The sequence below is a fragment of the Hypanus sabinus genome, chromosome 8, assembly GCF_030144855.1.
Source record: "Hypanus sabinus isolate sHypSab1 chromosome 8, sHypSab1.hap1, whole genome shotgun sequence".
Lineage (NCBI taxonomy): Eukaryota > Metazoa > Chordata > Chondrichthyes > Myliobatiformes > Dasyatidae > Hypanus > Hypanus sabinus.
In genome coordinates, this window is record NC_082713.1 from 145311739 (window position 1) to 145334100 (window position 22362).

General features: G+C 41.1%; 2 protein-coding genes across 3 annotated transcripts in view; one reads left to right on the plus strand and one right to left on the minus strand.

The window, feature by feature from the left end:
- b4galnt3b (beta-1,4-N-acetyl-galactosaminyl transferase 3b) overlaps positions 1-10945 on the plus strand; it is a 181646-nt gene extending 170701 nt beyond the window's left edge. The window contains exons 21-22 of the mRNA XM_059978156.1: positions 1888-2006; positions 9947-10945. Of these exons, the coding sequence (XP_059834139.1) occupies positions 1888-1962 (75 nt within the window). The 3' untranslated portion in view covers positions 1963-2006; positions 9947-10945. The remainder of the gene's footprint in view (positions 1-1887; positions 2007-9946) is intronic.
- A 136-nt stretch (positions 10946-11081) lies between these two features.
- Positions 11082-20489, minus strand: LOC132398539 (translocator protein-like). Of its 2 annotated transcripts, none has more exons than XM_059978159.1 (4): positions 20252-20489; positions 17262-17449; positions 14776-14914; positions 11082-11433 (listed from the first exon to the last, which is right to left on the minus strand). In XM_059978159.1, exons 2-4 carry the CDS (start codon positions 17438-17440, stop codon positions 11263-11265), a joined length of 489 nt encoding a protein of 162 aa, XP_059834142.1. In that variant the 5' UTR covers positions 17441-17449; positions 20252-20489; the 3' UTR covers positions 11082-11262. The 2 variants fall into 2 exon arrangements, with proteins under 2 accessions (XP_059834142.1, XP_059834141.1); XM_059978158.1 differs by lacking the exon at positions 20252-20489 and adding an exon at positions 19640-19759.
- Between the last annotated feature and the right edge of the window lie 1873 nt (positions 20490-22362).

A 22362-nucleotide genomic window follows, 5' to 3' on the forward strand; every position in this document is an offset into this window, starting at 1 on the left:
CTTCTATGTTTACATTTTATGTTGGTGAGAATGCAAACCGGTATTACAAGGGTATTTGATTGTGTGCGTGTGCCGTTAACTGATGGAGTCATCGTTGGGGTGCCTCATCATACGGTGTGTCTTGGGCATCTGAAACCTAGCAGAGCCCATCCCTCTCCAGGTTTTTTTTTTACGAGGTCAAGTTGCTAGTTCAACACTCAACCCAGGCACGGATGGAGATCATGCAAGGCAGCCAGCTGGATTTGAACTCTGGAAGTCCTGCACTGTAGCCACTGTGTCACCAGCTGGCCTAATGGTGGAAGATAAATAAGGATAGAGGCTTTGAGGGCAAAAATCTGGTGATGTTTAATTTTAGTCTAAGCTGTCTTATTTACATGGGTATAGTGAGTAGCAGGGATCAGAAACTGCAGGTTTCTGCTAAGTTTATTCAAGGGAATTCTGACCCTCATGTTGGCATTGGCCTCCCAGAATGTTCATGAAAGAATGAGTTGGCAGAGCAGAAAGGTAGTAATACTGTATTCAAAAATGTAATGATATTTTCTATGCCAAAAGAGGCTTATCAGTCCATCTGGTTAATGCCAATCCCCAAAAGGGCGATTGTATCCAAACCATTCTCCCTCATATTTCCTGCATCCCTGCATCTCGTGTGCCCACTAACTCCTTGTTTTGAGCTTGTATTACAAGGGAGCATAATGATTTACAGTAACCAATTAGTTCATAAGTGGGTCTTTGTAATGTGGAGGGACACTGACACAGTCTTGGAGTGTGTGTAAAGTTCACACAGGTCAGGTTTGGACTGGGCCACTGCAGTTATGAAGCAGAAACAGAAACTCAAAGTAAAATTTATTATCAGAGTACGTACATGTCACCATGTCCAACCCTGAGATTCTTTTTCCTGTGGCTGTAAATGAGCAAATCTATAGATAAAGTAACCAAACGGGGTCAATGAACAACAAACGGTACAACTCCAAATAGAAATAAATAGCAATAAATAACGACTATGAAAGAGCATGAAAAAACAAGATAATGATTCCTTAAAGTGAAACCATCCGTTGTGGGAACACAAGAAATAGAGTGAGTGTACTTATCCCCTTTTGTTCAAGAGCCTGGTGGTTGAGGGGTAGTAATTATTCTCAAGTCTGGTGGTGCGAGTCCTGAGGCATTTGTATCTTCTACCTGATGGCAGCAGCGAGAAGAGAGCATGGCCTGGGTGGTGGGGATCTTTGATGGGTGATGCTTTTCCACAGCAACTTTTCATGTAGATGTGCTCAATGATTGGGAGGGCTGTACCCCGTGATGTAGGATTTTGTAGGGTTTTTTTTTGCTCAAAAGCATTAGAGTTCCCATGCCAGGCCATAATGCAGCCAGTCAGCACATTTTCCACCGCACATCTATAGAAGTTTGCCAGGGCTTTTGATGACATGCTGAATCTCAGCAGACTCCTGAGGAAATAGAGGCACTGTTGTGCTTTCTTTGCAATTATATTTATGTGTTGTGTCCAGGACAGGTCCTCTGAGATAGTGACATCCAGGAAATTAAATTTACTGACCTTCTCCATCTCCGAACCTCCGATGATTACTGGCTCATGGACCCCTGGCTTCCTTCTCCTGAAGTCTATAATTGGTTCCTTGGTCCTACTGATATTGAGTGAGAGGTTGTTATTACACCACTCAGCCAAGTTTTCAATCTCTCTCTGCAGAGCACAATGGTATCACCAAATCTATGACCATGTTACTTTTTTTCCTGTTCTCTTTATCTGATTCTTGTATACTTAATTCTCCATTTTAATTCTGCCTAGGATTCTGCAGTCGGAATAAGTTTCAAAGTTCAAACTTCTTATCAAAGTAAGCATACTTGTATACAACTTTGAGGTTCATCTTCTTGCAGGCAGCTGCAAGACTAAGAAACACAATAGATCTAGGACGGAGGGGAGGAGGAACATATTTTCCTGAAGAGTGGTGAAGCTGTGGAATTCTGTGCCCAATGAAGCAGTGGAGGCTACCTCAGTAAGTATATTTAAGACAAGGTTGGATAGAGTTCGGAGGGGAATTGAAGGTTATGGGGAAAAGGCAGGTAGGTGGAGATGAGTCCATGGCCAGATTAAGCCATGATCTTATAGAATGGTGGGGCAGGCTCGACGGGCCAGATGGCCTACTCCTGCTCTTATTTCTTAAGTTCTGAAGCATACTGCAGGTGATAAAAGATGACATCCAAGTCACTACTTTCAATGGTTCAATTTAATTTCAGAGAATGTATTCAGAATACCACCCGAAATCTTTTACACATTGTAGACATCCTTGAAACAGAAGGAAACCCCGAAGAATGAAGACAATGCCCTACCCCCACCCCACTTCAAAAAAAATTACTGTTCATCACAACACAACAACATCCCACGGGGGGGGGGGGGGGAGGGAGAGAGAGAGAGAAGTATTGTTCTTGCCAATCGAGAGGGAGACTAACAGCTTGCTGCTTTGATGTTACTATCTGGCTTACTTCGGCAGTGGTGAGTTGGGTCATGACTATATAACTCAGGAATGCTGCCATACAACTAACTCTGCCTATGTGCCTCAACACCCATCAGAAAATCAAGCAGTACCGAGCTGCAACCCAACCTGTAACATCTCAGCAGGAAGTACAAGCACAAATGTATGACCATATCATTTTTATATATCATGAAATAGATACTAAGTACTGAAAAGTTCTGCCATGTTTTACACATATAAATTCTGCATCAACTTGTGTCTGATTTGTTGATAACTGGGATGTGATTGGCATTTAATTGGTAAAGTGGCCTGATTTTCTTTAAGCTTTTGCAATATTTGCAGCTGTAAAGTGCCTTGTCCTTTTAACTAAATAACTTTATTTTTCAAAATATGAGTAGGAGGCCAGTCAATAGAAGCTCTTTTCAAAGCTCACCCTGCATTATACTTACTCCCTGCATACCAAAACTTAACTGACAGAGAGCAGTTCAAATGTCAGGGCCTGTGCTGATGGAGGTATTTCAGTGGAAGCACTGATAAAATCAGTTGTTGAATTATCAACTGTTCTCTGCATTCTGATGAACATTACTCATGGTCAGATCTGCTAGAAAGAAAAGGCATCTATTGTGATAGAATTTTTGACTAGTTGTTCCATAGCATTTTTTTAGCTATTTAATATGTTAATAATGCAGCCACCTTTGCAGTAAAAATGACAGTGAATTTTCATGCAGCAAGGGCAGCCGTGCAGTTATGATGAGTCAATTGGTCTCAGCAATGTTAATTGACAAAATCGGAAAGTTTTGGATAACGGATAAACGTGATGCTCTTGTTTTATGACTGATGAATAGGTGTGCTCTGAGCACATGTCCATTTCTAATCTGAGAGTTACAGCTACAATACCCACTCCTTGGCAAAACCACAACAACCATACTCAGCACCCAATCTGTATCTCAACATTCACCAATCCTGTGCCATGCTGGCCTTGTTGACTTATGACACTAACTGTAAAGGCACACTGGTCCCTTTTCCAAAGGACAATAGATCTTTCAGGTAAAGACCTGTGCTGGTCCATGTTTTCTGCACTCTATATGAACTTTATCATTCTCTCACTGAAGGCGTTCATACTTCTCCAATATGCTGGTATTTCATTTCTGTGCTCTGATTGGTTCAGATCTCTGCACAGATGTACACAAAGTGGGTTAGAGTTGGCACAATATTGATATATTACAGGTATGTGCTCTCGGTGGCCACTTTATTAGATACCTCCTGTTACCTTCCTATCAGCTTGAACCAGTCTAACCATTCTCCTGACCTCTCCCATTAACAAGGAATTTTTGTGCACAGAACTGCTGCTCACTAGATTTTTGTTTTTGTTTTTATTTGCACCATTCTCTGTAAACTCTAGAGACTGTAGTGCATAAAATTCCCAGGAGATCAGTTGTTTCTGAGATACTCAAACCACCCCATCTGGTACCAACACTCACTTCCATCAATGTCACTTAGATCACATTTCTTCCACATTCTGATGTTTGGTCTTAACAACTGAACCTCTTGTTCATGTTGGCATGCTTTTATGTATGGAGTTGCTGCCACATGATTGGCAGATTAGATATTTGTATTAACAAGTAGGTATACTGAAGTACTCAAGTGGTCACTGAGTGTATATGTTCCATATCTGGGAACAGAGCGAACAGTATCACTAATTAATGCACCACCAAAACAATGCCAAGACTGTGAAAGACTGTGGGCAAGAGTTCAATGTAGAAACACATTTTTGGAATTATGAGAAGTGATTGAGAAATGACTTTTAAAAATTACATTTTAAGTACATACAAAGTGAAAGACGGTAAATGTATTTGCTGCTAAAAGTTGCTCTTGATAAGAAACTGCAAAATAGCAAGAAGCATAAAATATAAAACTCTGGAGAAATTATTGTGTAGTTATAATGAAGACTATAAAGATAATAGAAACAGTGCTATTTTCAGAAAAATACAGATTACAATTATAAATGGAAATTGAAGGACCCAGCTTTTCTTTGAAACTGAGGTTTGTTAATTTGACCATTGTGATACTGAAGAATTACAGATTGTTTCCACAGTGAATGTTTCGGGGTGGAGGTCACTTACCTGCCAAACTCACATGGTTCTGCCCCAATTGTATCCAAGGATGAGTCTGTGTTCATCAAAGCCATGTAGGAGGAGCACTTCAAAATACTCCTGATCAGTGAATTAACTGTGACAGATGCTACCATCAAACCCATTCCTTACCGTTCTAATAGAGAATCTCTAGCAACCTTCCCTATCTGCTCACTTATGAGCCATCATTCACATCAAGAAAAACAAAGCCAAAGGTCCAGGCAACGTATCAGCTTGGTCTATAAGGGACCTGGTCACGTATCAGTTAAGTCTAAAAGGGACCTAGCAACATATCAATTAAGTCTATGAGGGACCTGGCAATGTTATTAGTTAAGTCTACAAGGGACCTGGTCACGTATCAGTTAAGTCTAAAAGGGACCTGGCAATGTATTGATTAAGTCTACAAGGAACCTGGTCACCTGTTAGCTAAGTCCAAAAGGGGCCTAGCAACATATCAATTAAGTCTATGAGGGACCTGGCAATGTTATCAGTTAAGTCTACAAGGGACCTGGAATTGTATCAGCTAAGTCTATACGGGACCAAGCAATATATCAGTTAAGTCTATGAGGGCAGAGATAAAGAAATGATACAGAAGTTCCATAAATCTGGTAAAATGGGAAAATTCAACAGTCTTGGCAAATAGCAACACTGTAACAATCTTTAAGAATGGAGTTAGGTAGAAATGTGGAAATTATAGAGGCATTGACCTACTTGCTACAGTGGTAAATTATTGGACCATATGCTCTTAAACTTCCCTTTTCCAAGAAAATCCTGAACTTAATGGTAGTTTCAGACCACCCAACAAGAGGTTCATTGATAGGCAGGTCCAGGACATGTATCAGGAACAAAATTGTGACATGTCTTTAGCCTTCACTAACTTGGTAAAGGCTTTTGACTCACAAAGTCTTGTAGAGGTCACAGGCTGCTGCCTGATACTGCTTCCCAATCAGGCAATAGCAATTGTTTTTTCATAATGCCTGATGTTAGATCTATTTATTACCCCAAGTGAATTTAGCAGTCGTTCTTTCCCTCTTTCAAAACCGCCTTCTCACTAGAATTTATATCCAATATGGAATGTATGTGTACTTTCTCAATGTGTGATATCTCCATTTGAAGTCTAGAGACTTCAAGGCACCTTTAGTATGCAAAAGGTGATCAACACTACACATGCTGAGAATGGCCATCAATCCAGAATGGACCTTCCTGTACAAACCTCACCAAAGCCCAGGATGCTCGCATAACATCAAACTGACAAGTGTGTTGCACCAGCCAATCTCAGATTTTGAAGACCTCAGTAAACAAGATTGATTCAGAACAGATTCACTTTTTGCTAGTCCTACCTCTGGGAAATTGCCCCGACTTGAATAATGCAGTCATTATTCACACTGTGGATGCACAGTCTGCTGAAAACACCTCAACGTTGCAGAGGTGTAGCAATGGCACTTGCAGGTAATCTCATGAATTAAGTAGATAGGTTGTTGCAGAAATCCCAGCACTGACATAACGTTCCTCATGAAACATCTTCCCTGGACTGGACCGTGTCAATTTCAGGTTTCCAGTCCCTAATCAAGCTCTCTATTTGGAAATGGCCTATCATCAGGATGGGTTGGTAGTCAGAGAAAAGCTAGATGAACACACTGCAAATATATCTCAAGAAAGCAGGTAAACTAGGAGGAATGGGCCATCAATTGATCTCAATGTCAACATTTTCACCATTGTACACAATGTTCCAGATGTGGCCTCACCAGCACCCTATACACCAACATCTGCCTGTTCTTAAACTCCAACCTCTTCACAATAACGTACTATTAGGCTCCTTAACTACTTGTTGGGCCCACCTGCTAACTTCTTGTGATTCATACACAAGAACCTCTAGATCCCTTTGAAGTTCAATCATATGCAGTCACTAATTAGATAAACCTGACATAGGCACTTGCATTGTCCAGGTGATCCAAGGCCATGTGGAGATCACGTCTGCTGTCGACCTATTGTGGCAACAGTCAGATCGCAGTAGGTCTGGGTCCTTCCTCAGACAGGTGTTGATTCTAGCCGTGACCAACCGCTGAAACAGCTTCATCACCGTAGATGTGAGTGCTACTGGATGATAGTCGTTGAGGCATCTCACGCTGCTCTTCTTGGGCATTGGTATAGTTGTTGCCCTTTTGATTGAAAACATCTCTGAATACCCCTGCCAGTTGGTTGGCACAGGTTTTCAGAGCCTTATCAGGTACCGTTGGGCCCTGCTGGTTTGTGAGAGTTCGCCGTCTTGAAAGACAGTCTGACACCGGCCACTGAGACAGAGATGACAGGGTCACCGGATCTTGCACGGTTCCTCATCGATTTCGTTTTATTCTCCCTTTCAAAGCCAGTATAAAAGGTGTTGAGCTTGTCTGGTAGTGAAACATCCCTGCCTTTCATGATGTTGGGTTTCACTTGTAGGAAGTAATGGCCTGTAAACCCTGCCCAATGTCACCTCCAACCTTGCTCAGAATTGTTTCTTTGCTCTTGAAATAGCCCTCTGCAAGTCGGACCTGGTTTTCTTGTACAGGCTTTAAATGCCACAGATACAGCCCTCAGCAGGCTGCAGACTTCCTGGTTCATCTATGGCTTCTGATTTGGGAATGCACAGTAAGTTTTCTTAGGCACACACTATTCCACGCAGGTTTTAATGAAATCGGTGTCAATTATGGCATATTCGTCCAGACTCGCAGATGACTCCCTGAATACAGTCCAGTCCACCAATTCAGTGCAGTCCTGTAAGCTGTCCTGTGCTTCCCTTGTCCAACCTCCTTTGTCCCCACGACTGGTGCTGCCTATACTCAGAGAGTCAAAATACAGCCAGCTGATAGAACTTACCAAATAGTGGGAGTGGAATAGCACAGTAGGCATTCTTGATTATTAAGGGGTTGGACACGCTGGAGGCAGAAAACATGTTCCCGATGTCGGGGGGAGTCCAGAACCAGAGCCCACAGTTTAAGAATAAGGGATAGGCCATTTAGAATGGAGTTCAGGGAAAAATTTTTCACCCAGAGAGTTGTGGATCTATGGAATGCTCTGCCTCAGAAGGCAGTAGAGGCCAATTCTCTGGATGTTTTCAAGAAAGAATTAGATAGCGCTCTTAAAGATAACGGAGTCAAGGGATACGGGGAGAAGGTAGGAGCGGGGTACTGATTGTGGGTGATCAGCCATGATCACTTTGAATGGCGGAGCTGGCTTGAAGGGCCGAATGGCCTACTCCTGCACCTATTGTCTATTGGTCTTAGTGTAACAGTGGTCCAGTGTGTTATTTCCGCCACTTCTATAGGTGATGTGTTGATTTAGTGACTTTATCAAGCTGGTCTGGTTTAAAAAAACACCGAAATCATACAGAAGGCATCAGGAGGCGCTGTTTCACGCCTGTTGATTGCATCGCTCAGTCAGTGTATCTGTATCCAGTTACAGAAACACTTAAGTTCTCATCATAACATCTTCTGCCACCTACTTCTGTTATACTACCCCAGCTATTGGCAAACTTAGAAACCTTACCTTTCTGACACACTGAACTGAACATTCCCAGACAGTTTCAGAGACACTGTGGTTTGGTATTTTATATTCTGTGTTCTTTCTCATTAATTTTTTTGCATGTTGGGCATTTGATGTTTTCTTTGAAGAGTTTCTTTGTTTTGTGGCTGTCTGCAGGCAAGACAAATATCTCGCATCCATACTTTGATAATAAATGTATTTTGACTTCTGTGTTCTTTTTCAAGGTGATTAATGTAAATAGTAAATAACTGTGGGCTATGAACCAATTCTGGGGCACTCCACTGTTACACCCCTACAATCTAACAAAGGACCCAATTATGCCAACTCTGTTTTCAATTTGAATGCCAGCGTTCAGTCCATCTGACCCACTTCCTCCAAAATACTTGGCATAAAAATTTACGCACTGATCTTTTATGTGGCATCTGGTCAAATGAATTTTGGCAATTTTAATGTGCTTAGTATTTTAGAACACCTACAGCTTTTACTCCAATAAATCTTCCTGTCCCACCTTCAAAGAATTCATTATGACAAATGTGATTAACCACTCCTAACGCCATGCTAAACAGGTTTATTTATATTCAGCTTTCTTAAATGGTTAGTCATTTTATTATGATTATTGACTCCAGCACCTTGCCGACAATACTTGTTAGTCTGGCTCATAGTTCCCTCCCCTTGGTCTTCACTTTCAAACACGAAGTGACTCTTGTACCAAATGAAGTGCAACATTAACAGTGACAGACAAGCAGAAATTTGGCAGGTATCACTCATCAGTTCCAGATTCTAAACAGGTTATAAGGAAGCAGTAAATGGATTTCTTCTTTCCACTGCCAGGAAATAGAATGTGACAGAAAAGGTTGTAAATGACAGATCTGTAGCGATATGCCAGACACTGACTCTAAGGAGGGATACTAAAGTCCAACTTACTCTGTGTTTTATTGTTGGATCCACAATGTGCTCACTCAGTCTGTTTTGCTTTATCACCGTCTGCCATTATGAACATTCAATTACTGTGTTGCGTTTCATCCTGTGGAGGCTTGTATCGCCACAGAGCTGCTAATATTTAGCCCCTCTATTTGCTAAGGTGTTGAATTATGTATAGGGATTGCATCATTTCTCTAGCTTGGATTTATGTGAAATCTTCAGTTATTCCTGACCATTGATACGAGACCATTAAATGTAGAGAGAATTCCAGTGACTGGAATCCACCTCTCGCTCTCTGCATGAACCACCTTTGTGGATGGAGGGGGAATGAAGCTCAAAACCATTTCCTACATATCTCAGTCACTAGTCATTACTATACTCTTGTGAAAATGGTATCTGTGATGTTTCAGGCATTCACATGCCAGTTGCAGGATTAAGAGAGACAGAGGATGCTGCAAATACCCAGTTGTTCAGTTAGCATCTGCACAGAAAGAAAGAGAGTTAGTATTTTGGGTCATTGACCTTTGATTTGGTTCCCACTGTGTGTACCTCTTCCAGGTAGGCCTTTCATCCTGCAACACTACAGCTTTCGTTACTTAATGTTTCCAAGTACAGGCCTTCTCTTTTTTTTACCTCCCTTCCCCTGCCTCGGCAACTTAATTTCAAAAACCCATTTTTCTTAGATAGGCACATGGATAAAAGAGAAATGGGGGGGGGGGGGCTACGTTGGAGGGAAGTATTGGATTGATCTTGGAGTAGGTGAAAAGGTTGGCACAATATTGTGGGCCAAAGGGTCTGAAATGTACCATGTTCCTAGTTCTTATGAAAGGTAATTGTTTCTCTCTCCACAGAAACTGTTCAATCCTGCATTTTCTGTCTTAATTACAGATTTCCAGCGGGGCAAGCTGACGTGAGAAAACATTATGGATGTTTTCCTTTCTTTAGCAAAGAAAGAGAATGTAACAGGGAGGTTCAGTATATAACTTTATTTATGTAAACGGCAAATTAGAACTCAGCTTGAACACTGTATAGTTCTAATCCACACATTACAGGACAGATGTAATTGTAATGGTGAAGATGCAGCGGCAATTTATCAGGATATTTCAAGGAGCAGATTATTTCACTATTGGGCTAATATTGGACAACTGTTTTTTTCCCTTTTAAGCTGCGACGGGGAAGTGTGCAGGATTGGGTTCTGACTGCAGAAGTAAAAGGCAAAACTTTCCCTGGATGGAAAGGTCAAAATCCAAGGAGCAGGGATAAACCATGACTGGTCGTGGTTCAGCGAGAGGAGGCAAATAATTTTAAATAGACAATGATAGGGTGTAGAGGATTAAAGTGGTGGATTGGAATCTGAACACATTTTTAAAATGTACTTGAAGAATTGTGATTTGCAGAGCTGTAGAGCTTATGCTGGAAGGCGAGATGAGACTGGTTAACACTTCTTTTTGATCAGCACTCTCTTGGTTAAATAGCCTCCTTTCATGTTGTAATTGTTCTACCATGTCTTCAAATCCTACCATTGCCTTCTCAGATGATGGTATGCAGTTGGTTTAAGGATATTCCTCCTAACATAGTTCACAGGGGCATCAAGGCTGAATCACTGCTGCTCAGGTTGTGATGAGCAGGGAAACAGACATCTGCTGTCCTCTCTGTGTGAAAGTCCTGCTGCTCTCACCATCGCCATTTTATTAATACTCAGTCAACACACTGGCTAACCCTCCTGCTACTTAATACCCAGGTAGTGCAGCCTGAATCTGGGGCACTTAGGACTCTTTGTGGGTACTTACACAGTCCTCCACCATGAGGGAATAATCACCAAGCAGTCTGGCTGCAGCCATCTGAGGAGAACTATGTAGAAGCAGTTAGGCAGATAAAGCTTCTTGGACAACCTCACCAAGTGAGATTACAATTAAATGCTGATATATCAAGCTGATGTAGAAATATTATTGTTGATATTGAATTGATTTTTTCTGGCTTCCATGATTAGTACAAAAGAAAATGCTGAGATGGATATTAACAGAAGGATCTCAATATATAAATTTTAATTATTAGCATTTCAATAAAACACCCAACACAAATGAGAGGTTAGTAGGAATTATAAGCATGAATATTAAAAACTCTCCACACATGAAAAGCAGGAGTACAAAGTTCTTCCTTCCATTTACAAAAGCTGAATTCAACAGTGCAGAGTAATGAACAACCTAATCTTCCTTCCCCTTGTTGTCTCTCCAGATGCGGTAGTTAAGTGCAGCAGCCAAGGTCAACCAGGCCAAGTACGGAGCCATCAGGCAGGCAGCGGCTTTGTTGATGGGATACCAAGCCACAGCTGTAGCTGCTGCTGTCCCGTAAACACAAAGCAAGTCAACAAAAGCCTGCAACGAGATAGTAGATTGGTCAGTACAAATGAGTGCTCCTGAAAATCACAAGAAATGGCTCAGAAGTCAGTGAAACACTCAGTTCCTCCAAGTCATAGATCATAAATACCATCAACAAACAAAAATTGAATATTCCCACAAAATGTCATTAAATCACTTACTTTGGTATCACTGCATTTGGAACATTTTGTTTTCTCTCCTGTTTTTTTTAATGATGGTATTAACTTCACTGCGATACATTAAGCAAAGTTATCCCACCCCTTCCTAGCAGCAACTAAAGACCTCAAGGCTGTCAGAGAATTTTCAGATGTCCGTCATACAGACAATGAGTGATGGTTTCTTTCAGCAAGACTGGCTATTGTGCATTATATTTTTTCCTGTTTTTCAAACTGACTTTTTTTTAAAAAAAAACAGCATATGAGAAGATCATCATCCTATGGGATGGATAGCCAGAGCGAGAGGGATGAGAAGATTTTACATTTATCAGAAGCTATCATTCTTAGCTTGTGGGAAACAGATTTCAAGGTCCGATGAAAATCTGTAAATAATTTTCTGACATTAAACCGACCCGGTAGCCAAGGAACAATTCTCAGTAAGCTACAAAGCTTAAACTAGTCACTTGGGAATCAAGCACCCTAGCCATATAGCGTGTGGCTGGAAAGCTGAAGTCTAATTTTGGGGTTGCCAGATGCTAAAATAGGCTACCCATCATGGACCAGCTGCATGCTGTAGATTTCTGTCTAATAGGTAAATTCTGGTTGTAGAACGATGAAGACAATGAGGGCAATGATAGTTTTGTAAACAAAATAGCACACCACAGGAAAAGGCCCTTTGGCTCACAATGTTTGCTGAACCAATCAAATGGCCAACTAATGCCTGCATACACAATATCTATACCCTTTCAATTTCCTCACATTTGTGTGCCTATCTCATTGTCTCTTAAAAGCCCCTGATATATCTGCCTCTACCACCATCCTGGGCAGTGATTCCAGGCACCCACCAATCTGGGTGTAAAAACTTTGCCCCTCCTATCTCCTTTGAAATTAACCTCCCTCCCTTCCACTTTAAGCACATGCCCTCAGGTATCAGACATTTCAACCCAGGGAAATAGATTATGTCTGATTGTCTGTCACTCATAACTTTATAAACCCCTATCAGATCTCCCCTCAGCCTCTGCCACTCTAGAGAAAACAACCCTATTTTCTCCAATCTCTCTCGTTATAGCACATGCCCTCTAATCCAGGCAGCATCCTGGTAAACCTCTTTTGCCCCGCCTCCGAAGCCTCGAAACCCTTCCTGTGATGGGGTGACCAGAACTGCACACAATACTCCAGATGGAGCCTTTCAAGAGTTTTATAAATCTGCAACGTAACTTCCTGACCTTTGAACTCAGTGCCTCAACTAATAATGGCAAGTGTGCCAAATGCCTTCTTAACCGCCCGATCAACCTGTGTAGCCACTTTCCGAGAGCCCTGGACTTGGACCTCAAGATCCCTCTGCTCTTCAACACTGCACAGGGCCTTCCTCTAACAGGTACTGCCTCTTTGCATTTGACCTATCAAGATGCAACATTTCACATTCGGCTGGGTTAAACTCCATCTGCCATTTATCTGCCCATTTCTGCAACTGATCTATATCCCACTGTATTCTTTGCCAGTCTTCTATACTAACCACAACACCACTAATCTTAATAACATCTACAAACTTACTAACTGATCCAGCTAGGTTTTCATCCAGGTCATTTATATACAGTACAGATCCCTGTGGAACACCACCAATCACAGACCTCCAGCTAGAATAAGTCCTTCAACCACTATCCCCCACCTTCTATGGGTAAGGCAGTTCAGAATCCAAATGGCCAATTCACCATTGATCCTATGCATCTTAATCTTCTAGATGAACCTCCCATGAGGGACCTTGTTGAATGCTTTACTAAAATCAAAGTAGACACCATCCACAGCTCTACCTTTATCAATTACCCTAGTCAAAAACTCAGTCAAGTTAAGACATGACTTGCCCCACAAAAAAACCATGCTGATTCTTTCTAATTAGGCCATGGTTTTCCAGATGCCATAATCCTACCCCTAAAAATTCTCTCCAGTAACTTCCCTAACACTGATTTGAGACTCGCTGGTGTATAGTTCCCGAGATTTTTCGCTTCTTGAATAATTAAACATTAGCTACTTCTCAATCTTCCAAGACCTTGTCAGTTGCTAGGGAGGATACTAAAATATCGGTTAAGGCCCCAGGAACCTCTTTAGTTGCTTCTCTCAATAACTTGGGGTATATCCCATCAGTACCAGGGGACTTACCCACCTCAACGATCTTTAAGAGACCCAACACTACCTCTTCCTTTACTTCGAAATGCCCTAGCATATTAATACTCTTGCCACTGATCTCTCTATCCTCCACATCGTCTTTGGTAAGAGCTGATATAAAGTACTCATTATGGACCACAACCACATTCTCTGCATCCAAGCAAATGTTGCACTCTGTATCTTTGAGCAGACTGGCCTTAACTGATTATCCTCTTGTTCTTGTTGTATGTATAGAATGCATTGGGATTCACTTGCTAAGGGCTTTTCATAGCCAACCCTGGCTTTCCTAATTGCCTTCAAGTGTTTTTTTTTGATTTCTTTATAATCGTCAAGAGCTCAGTTTGATTATGGCTTCCTAATCTTTGAATGCTTTTCCTTTTCCTTCTTGACTAAATTAATCACCTCTCTCAACATCCAAGGCTCTCTTACTTTGCCATCCTTGTCCTTCTTTCTGATTGAAACACATCTGTCCCGTACTGTGTCTTCAAACACCTTCCACATGTTGGATGTGGACTTGCCCAAAAAAACAGCTGTTCCCAATTAGCTCTCCTGCATTCCTGATCAACGCACTCATAATTTGACCTGCTCCAGTTTAATACCCTCCTGCAAGGTCCACTTGTATCTTTATCTTTAGCCATCTGAAAACTTAAGGATTTGTGGACACTGTTCCCACAGGAAGGTCAGTCACCTGGCCAGGCTCATAATCTGACCCCAGGTCCACTTCAGCCCCTCCTCGTGTTTGACCATCTAATGTGACGCCAGGCCATTTGTGCATGATTCAAGAGATACAAGCTGAAAAATGTGTTTATTTATTTAGTGTTTTTTTCATATAAATTCAGAGAATGTATTTTATTCTGTAGCTCATTTTAGGGTAGCTATTTCTGAGTTCTGCGAGTGTGAGCTTTTATAAACTAAGTAGCCGTAATGCTCGGGTCACCGTTATTCAATATTCAAAATTGTCACAGTGTTCATTTTTTTTTTTACAAACTGTATCTTCTCTTAATAGTATTTGTATACATACCAATCCTATTTTGTGTTTCTTAAAGAAAATTGGACTCCATGCCCAGTTGAAAGCAAGTTGGGTTCCATATAAACCAAGTGGAATCAATGCCTCTTCAGTGAATCCACCCAGTTCTTTCCACACTAGATAAGAGCCATAACTGAGTACAGAATAGAGCAGAGTTAGTCCAAAGTTGCTATTGACTGTATGTTACCATCATATGCAGGGATACTTTTTAAGAAGACCTGCACTCTGTGAATATGGAAAGCACAAGTAAACGAGAGAGAGCGGATAGTACTATTAAACTTCATTAAAAATGCTACATTCACACAATACATCAAATTAGTGTGAACATGAAATAAAATATATTCTAGAATTTAACAAACAAGTACTAAGATAAATACTTAAGCAGTATAGCCTTAGTCACTGAAATTTATGAGTTTCACTACTATAATTTCAAGAGAATTATGTAGAAATCTTATAGTTAACACAATACACTGAATTACTCTTTAGAATTTTCAGGGTGTTGTCTAGCATTAAAATCCAAACAGAAAGTATGTTTTTAAGTATATTGTATGATTTTTATGGATTTTTTTCTTTCAAGAAATAGAACAGGCTTCCCCTTTCTAATTAATATCTCCTTTGTCTGATTTGGCTGCAGCACTTTACATAATGTAAACAACAATATGTGAAGCAAATTGGCTTAGACATTTTAACATCTCCTCCCTTCTCGGCATCAGGAATCACATTTCCCAAAAACTCTATCACTCTGGCTGAGATGCGATAAGTGATGTCCTGACCAGAAAGCAATCCAAGATCACAAATTGTCACAAACAGTAAAGTGATTATGATTCATCAAATTATAGGAACTTGCATGAAATAATGGTATTTTATTTCCTCAGAACATCCCAACATGTTTCAGAACCAATGAGGTACTTCATGTACAGCTGCTTTAGTTTTCCTGGAAGATTTTAATATTCTTAACATTTTAAACTGCATCTTTTTTTTTCCTAGCCTTATCCAGCATAAGAAAAATTCTGGTGTTAGTTGAGCTATCGTTGTCTTTCATTTCCTGAACTGAAAGTGGAAAATTCTGGAAATATTCAGTAGGTCATTTGGATCTCTCAATGGTAGGAAGTGATGTAGTGATATAGGATTAGGCACTGTATCTTCTGTAGTTGTGTGAGAGAAGAAGGAAGAAGAAGGGACAGTGGATGAGGGAGATGTGAAAGGATTGCTACGAGGGGAGGGGAATGAGTGTCTCAAAGTAAAATCTCATTGACAAAAGAAACCCCATGGGATGACTCACTGAATGCTGGGGGCAGTGGGGTGGAAAGTGAGGACCAGTGTAACTTTATTTGATGTTTGGTAGGAGAGGGAGTGAGAGTAGAAGTGTGGAAAATAGATCAGATTTTGTCAAGCGTTCTGGCAACAATGGTAAAGGTGAAGCCTTATTTTGGGAGAGAAAACACCTCAAATGTACCAGAGTGGGAAGCTTCATCATCCAAACAGATGTGATGGAAAGGCGGGGCGGAAAGGGAAAATGGAAAAAAAGTCCTTGGGAGGGACAAGGGATGAGGAAGTCTAGTTAAAATAGCTGTAGAAATCTGAGTGTTTATAATGGATGGTTCTTGCTAACCCATCTCGAGATCCATTTCTAACATTTTCAAATTTGTATCTGATTTTTACTACCTGCAGTTTTGATTCACAATCTCTTGAATTTTGACTACTACTTTGTAAATGGCCTATCCTACAAACAACTATTTGTTGAAAAGTATTCACTGAGGATGAATTAAGAACATAAGACTGAAGACCAATGAAACTCTGCATACAAAAAGAAAATAACTTTGATGGTCTAAATTGCCCTTGGTCCTGCACTGAACCATTACTTCAACGATCTCACTTTCTGACTTGAGTTCAGTCTAAGGCTGATGGCAAAAGGTTATTCAACAAATCAACTCTTCAGTAATTAGTATGGTGAAGAATAATTGAAAATAACATTTATAACATGGTTGACTGAGGCCATAGCAAATCAAATAGACAATCTGGTATGTTTGAGTTTGGGCTGCTATTTAAAGTTGGTGCATCTGATGATTTCCTCCAGGGGCACAATTCATAAAATTGCTCCCACATTTATACTGGATAGTAAGATCAAGTTGTAGATGTCAGCCTATTGGAAATCATCTCTGCTTAGGACAGGGGAAAATCAGCACAATTAATGAAAGCACAAAACTACACTGGAAAGTGTTGCAGGAAGGTCAGTTATTGAATTCCTCAAGAATCTGGGAAGAAATGCTGTATTGCTGCAGCAAAGAGGAACATGCAGTCCAAAGTATTTCTTCTTTAACTACTAGTATTTAAGTTCCAGCTACTTGATTTTCATTCACAATCATCAAACACTGCATGGTTATAAATGCATAACTAGGAAAACACAATTTAATATGTAATGGATTATAAAAATATATTAAAAGAAACAAAATAAGGTGCATAATTTGACCATTACATACCCCATGCCTGTGTATAATGTTACCCACATAGGACCAAACACCCAGTTGGGTGGACACCAAGATGGCTTTTTGAGGCCTGCATACCAGCCAGTAATTTCTTCCTGATATGATCGGTCAATAATTGCAGCTGTATGAGGTAATACAGTGAAACCAAAAGCATGTACCCAAGTTGATGGCATCCTGGTGATCTGAAAGAGACAGAATTATTCAACCATTGGTCTTTGTGAATGCTTCAATTAATATTTATTTAAAGGTAATATCCTTGGCAGGCAAACATATCAAAAGAACATGAGTAAATACAGGTTTAACCAGACTTAATGTTTTAGTTAATTCTCCTTACACCCTAAATTACTTCTTTCCTTTTCACTCCCCCCCCCATTAATCGGAATTCAGATTTTTAATGAATATTCATCCAAAAGCTTCCTGCAAGGGATTCTGTGCGTCCTGAATACATCTTGAAACAATATTATTTTCTAATATTGATAAGAATAAGGCAATCTCTACTTGGATCAAAAAGTGGCTGAAAATTTATGTGTACAGAAAATCAAGAAATAGCACTTTCCTCAATGCTAAAATATTGATGAATTGGCCTTAGTAATGGCATCAGTTCAATAAATCTATCACAGATATAATTCTGGTATGTCCCAACAATGACTATTCTTGAAAAATAAAATATTTCTCCGGTTGGAAACTGCTTTGAGGAATCTGGAATATCGAACATTTCTGCACAGGAACAGGCTCTTCAAAGTTCAAGGTGTTGTGCCAAACTTATCTAACGATATCTAGTCCCTTCTGCTGCACATGGTCCATTTTGCTCCACTCTGCCCATTCATGTGCCTATCAAGGAGCTTCTTAAATGTCTCTATAGTATCTGCCTCCATCTCCACATCTGGCATACATTCCATGCACCGACACTTTCTGTGTAAAAACAAAAGTTCTCTCTCCCCTCAAATGCCTGCCTCTGGGAAATGGGCACCAGCTGTCTATCAGATTTCCTCTTAGCCTCTTCTGCCTGTGTTCGTACTGAAGCTGTAATGATATTACATGAAGTAAATTAAAATGGTTTCTGGGTTGCGACAAATCGTAGGGCGTGCTCAAGATTTCATCTCCGTATACCCATGACTCTGTCGCCACCCACAGCTCCAATCTGCTAATTAAATTTGCCAACGGTACTACATTGATTGGCCTAATCTCAAATAATAACGAGATGGCCTTCAGAGAAGTCATCGACTTGATACAGTGGTGTCAAGAAAGCAACTTCTCCCCCAGTGTCACAAAAACAAAGAAGCTGGTTGTGGACTACAGGAGGGATGGAGACAGACTAACCCCTGTTGACATCAATGGAGGGTGAACAGCTTTAAGTTCCTCGGCATAAACATCACTAAGGGTCTCACATGGTCTGTACATACCAGCTGTGTGCTGAAAAAAGCACAAGAGCGCCTCTTTCACCTCAGACGGTTGAGGAAGTTTGGTATGGGCCCGTAAATCCTAAGAACTTTCTATAGGGGCACGATTTAGAGCATCCTGACTGGCTGCATCACTGCCCGGTATGGGAACTGTACTTCCCTCAATCGCAGGACTCTGTCGATGTGAACTTCCCACTATTCAGGACATTTGCACTGACCGGCGTGTAAAAAGGGCCCAAAAGATCACTGGCGACCTAAGTCAACCCAAACACAAACTGTTCCAGCTGCTACCATCCAGGAAACGGTCCCGCAGCATAAAAGCCAGGACCAACAGGTTCCGGGACAGCTTCTTCCACCAGGCCGTCAGACTGACGAATTCACGCTGTATTCCTATGCTATATTGACTCTCCTGGTGTACATAATATTTATTATAAATAACAATAAATTGCACATTTAGACAGAGACGTAACGTAAAGATTTTTACTCTTCATGTATGTGAAGGATGTAAGTAATAAAGTCAATCCAATTCAAAGCTTTCAGGGCCCTTATCTTCTGATACTAATGAGCCACTGAATTATTGCAGCTTTTTTGTCCCATTTGGCCCATTGAGCCTGTGCGCCTGGTTTGCAGAGCAATCCCATTGCACTTCCTGTTTCTTGCCCGAATTTGACGCTATTTATTTCGTATTCACTTGCTTTGCCACTTTTCTTTGGAAGACAATTGAACCTACATCATCTACTATTTAGACATTTCAGAGCATGACCAATGCATACTTAACAGATATTGACAATTAATGCTTGAAAACTCCCAGCAGATCAGACATTATCTGCACAAGGAGAAACAGAGTCGGCTCCAGCACATTAACTCGTTTCTCTTTGACTTGAAGGTTATTTCCAGCATTTCGGGGCGTTTCTTTGTGTTCCACACCTTATCTATTTATTGGACATAAATGATTACGGTTGTTCAACTTACTCGAACACTTTTCCCCATTCACAAAGTCCTATATTTTGTTCATTTACCCTCCGCCGGCCTGCAGGTCCCCTGGGGCCAGGTGTACCACCTGCTTAGCCCCACCCCCGATCAGGGTCACGTGGAAGCAGGTAATGAATGGTCGTTTCGTAAGTCCTGGTTATACAACCACTGACGCCAGGCCGACAGTCTGAAGAGTGTCAATAATGGCTGGATTCACCCATCTTGTAAAGACTCTGCCCAAAAGAAGGCAGCGGCAAACCGCTTCTGTGGGAAAGTTTGCCAAGAACAATCATGGTAAGACCATGATCGCCCACGTCAAACGACACGGCCCATAACGAACGAACCCGTATTTTCATTGTACATATTAATTTTGCCAACCACATAAGCCACTAAGTTTCGTCGCCACTAAAATTATTGCACTCTCTTTGTCGTTGTATTCCTCACTTCCCTGAAGAGTTATGTAACTTTTCCAACCCTCCATTCGGTACACAGAAACGAAGCCAAGTTTCACCCTTAACAACGGGACCCCGTTTGTTGGAACTGCGTACACCAAGAGCACAAAAACTGTCGGAAGTTCTCCATTTATGTTTTAACAGAAATCAGAATTCCTACCTAGCGGTTCCCCGCAGAAAGTTTCCAGCTCCCGGTCTTCACAGCAACTCGCGAGCTGTCACTCACCCCGAGTCCGTCCCGGCCTTGCTGTCACTCACCGCAAGGGCACCGCCCATTCTCTCCGCCCCTCGGCCGGGTAGCCCCCGCAGTTCACACCTGCCTGTCCTGGTGGATGAGTCCCTCCCTCCTCTGCTAGCACCCAGAATCAGCCCGTCAGTTGAATTCTTAGTCCCTCAGAGTTAAAACAAAAAGTGCTGGAATTGCGTGAGGTTGGGCCACATCGATGCAGACAGAAACGAGTTAATATTTGACAAAGAGTTTGTTAAGAATTAACAAATTTCACGACATATGCCGGCGATATTAACTCTGATTCTGATTTCATTTTCGTGACCTCTTATCGTGGTAATTCACAGTCTCTCCTTGCTGTCATTCATCAGTAGAATCATCGGCGGATCAGAGGTGGGGAGGGTCAGTAACTTAAAATTCCTGGGTGTCACTATCTCAGAGGACCTGCCCTGGACCCATCATATATGTACTATTGCGAAGAAAGCAGGACAGCGCCTCTACTTCCTCAGGAGTCCGTGGAGATTCAGCATGTTATCAAAACCCTTGGCAGACCCCTCTGGATATGTGGTGGGAGGTGTGCTGACTGGATATATTACAGCCTGGTATGGGAACACCAATGCCATGAGCGGAAAATCCTACAAATGGTAGTGGATTCGGCCTAGTACATCACGGGTAAAGCCATCCCAACCACTGAGCACATCTACATGAAAGGTGGTTGGAGGGAAGCAGCACCCATCATCAAAGATCCTCACCACCCAGGCCAGGCTCTTTTCTCACTGCTGCCATCAGTAGAAGGTACAAGTACCTCAGGACTCGCACCACCAGGTTCAAGAACAGTTACCACCCCTCAGTCATCAGGCTCTTGAACAAAAAGAGAGAGCTATGCTCATTTAAGGACTCTGTTATATTGTTATTTCATTCTCGTTATTTATTACTATTTATTTATATCTGCATTTGCACAGGTTGTTTTCAGTTACCGTTCTATAGATTCGCTGAGTATGCCCGCAAGAAAAGAATCTCAGGGTTGTATGTGGTGACATGTATGTACTCTGGTAATAAATTGTACTTTGAACTTTGAACTGTACAGTTCATCCGCAGATCCGAATAGAGCGGTTTCTGGCTCCCAATTATCCTGGAAGTGACGACTCCAAGTGTAGCTGCTAATACTGTCCTCGGTAACTGGAGGAAAGGTGACCGCGGTTGTAGTCCTCGTGTTTCTCTTGTTGAGATTTTGCTGAAAATACAAAAAAAAGAATAACGCACAAAATGGGAACGAATAGCAAGTCGATCAACGTCCTAAAAGATAAAAAGCGCTTAGATAGTTTCTATTGTGTAAGGGAGAGCAAATCTGCAGATGCTGGAAATCAAAGTAACACAAAATGCTGGAGGAACTCAGCAAGCTAGACAGCGTCTACGGAAGAAAGCGCAGACGACGTTTCGGGCCGAGACCCTTCGGCATTGTATGTTTGTTTGTAAACAGCTAAAATAAAGCATTTAGTCCTGTAAAATCTTTACGCAAAGATAAACGTGATGCATTATTCATTTTTATTGTATGTTGGTTGTGGATAATAATTAACAGTTAATATTCATTCCCCAAAGCCGGTAGGGTCGAGGATCTTCACATTCAGCTTCGTCGCATGAAATTGAAAACCCCTTTCAGGCCGCGAAGATTATTCTTGGTAGTTAACAAACTACCAGCAAAGGATTTCAGAACTCAAACGGATTAATTTAATTTTCACCATATAGTTAAAATAAGTACATTTATTTTGCTCAATGTGTAACTGTATGATTATAATTTGTAACTGAAATCATCCCTACATTAATCCAGTACTAATTCTGTACCTAAAAGCAATTGTTTTACAAACTAATTGACGTTGAATTCTGAGCATTTATGATAGAAGTGAAAAGCTTTTTCGATCAATAATGTTATAATTGATATTAATGATTTAGACTGAGTAAAATAAATTAATTTAGTCAAATTCATAATTATTGTACAGCTGGGAAGTGCTGTTGGATTAACCTGATCTAACAAACACGTTTCACGA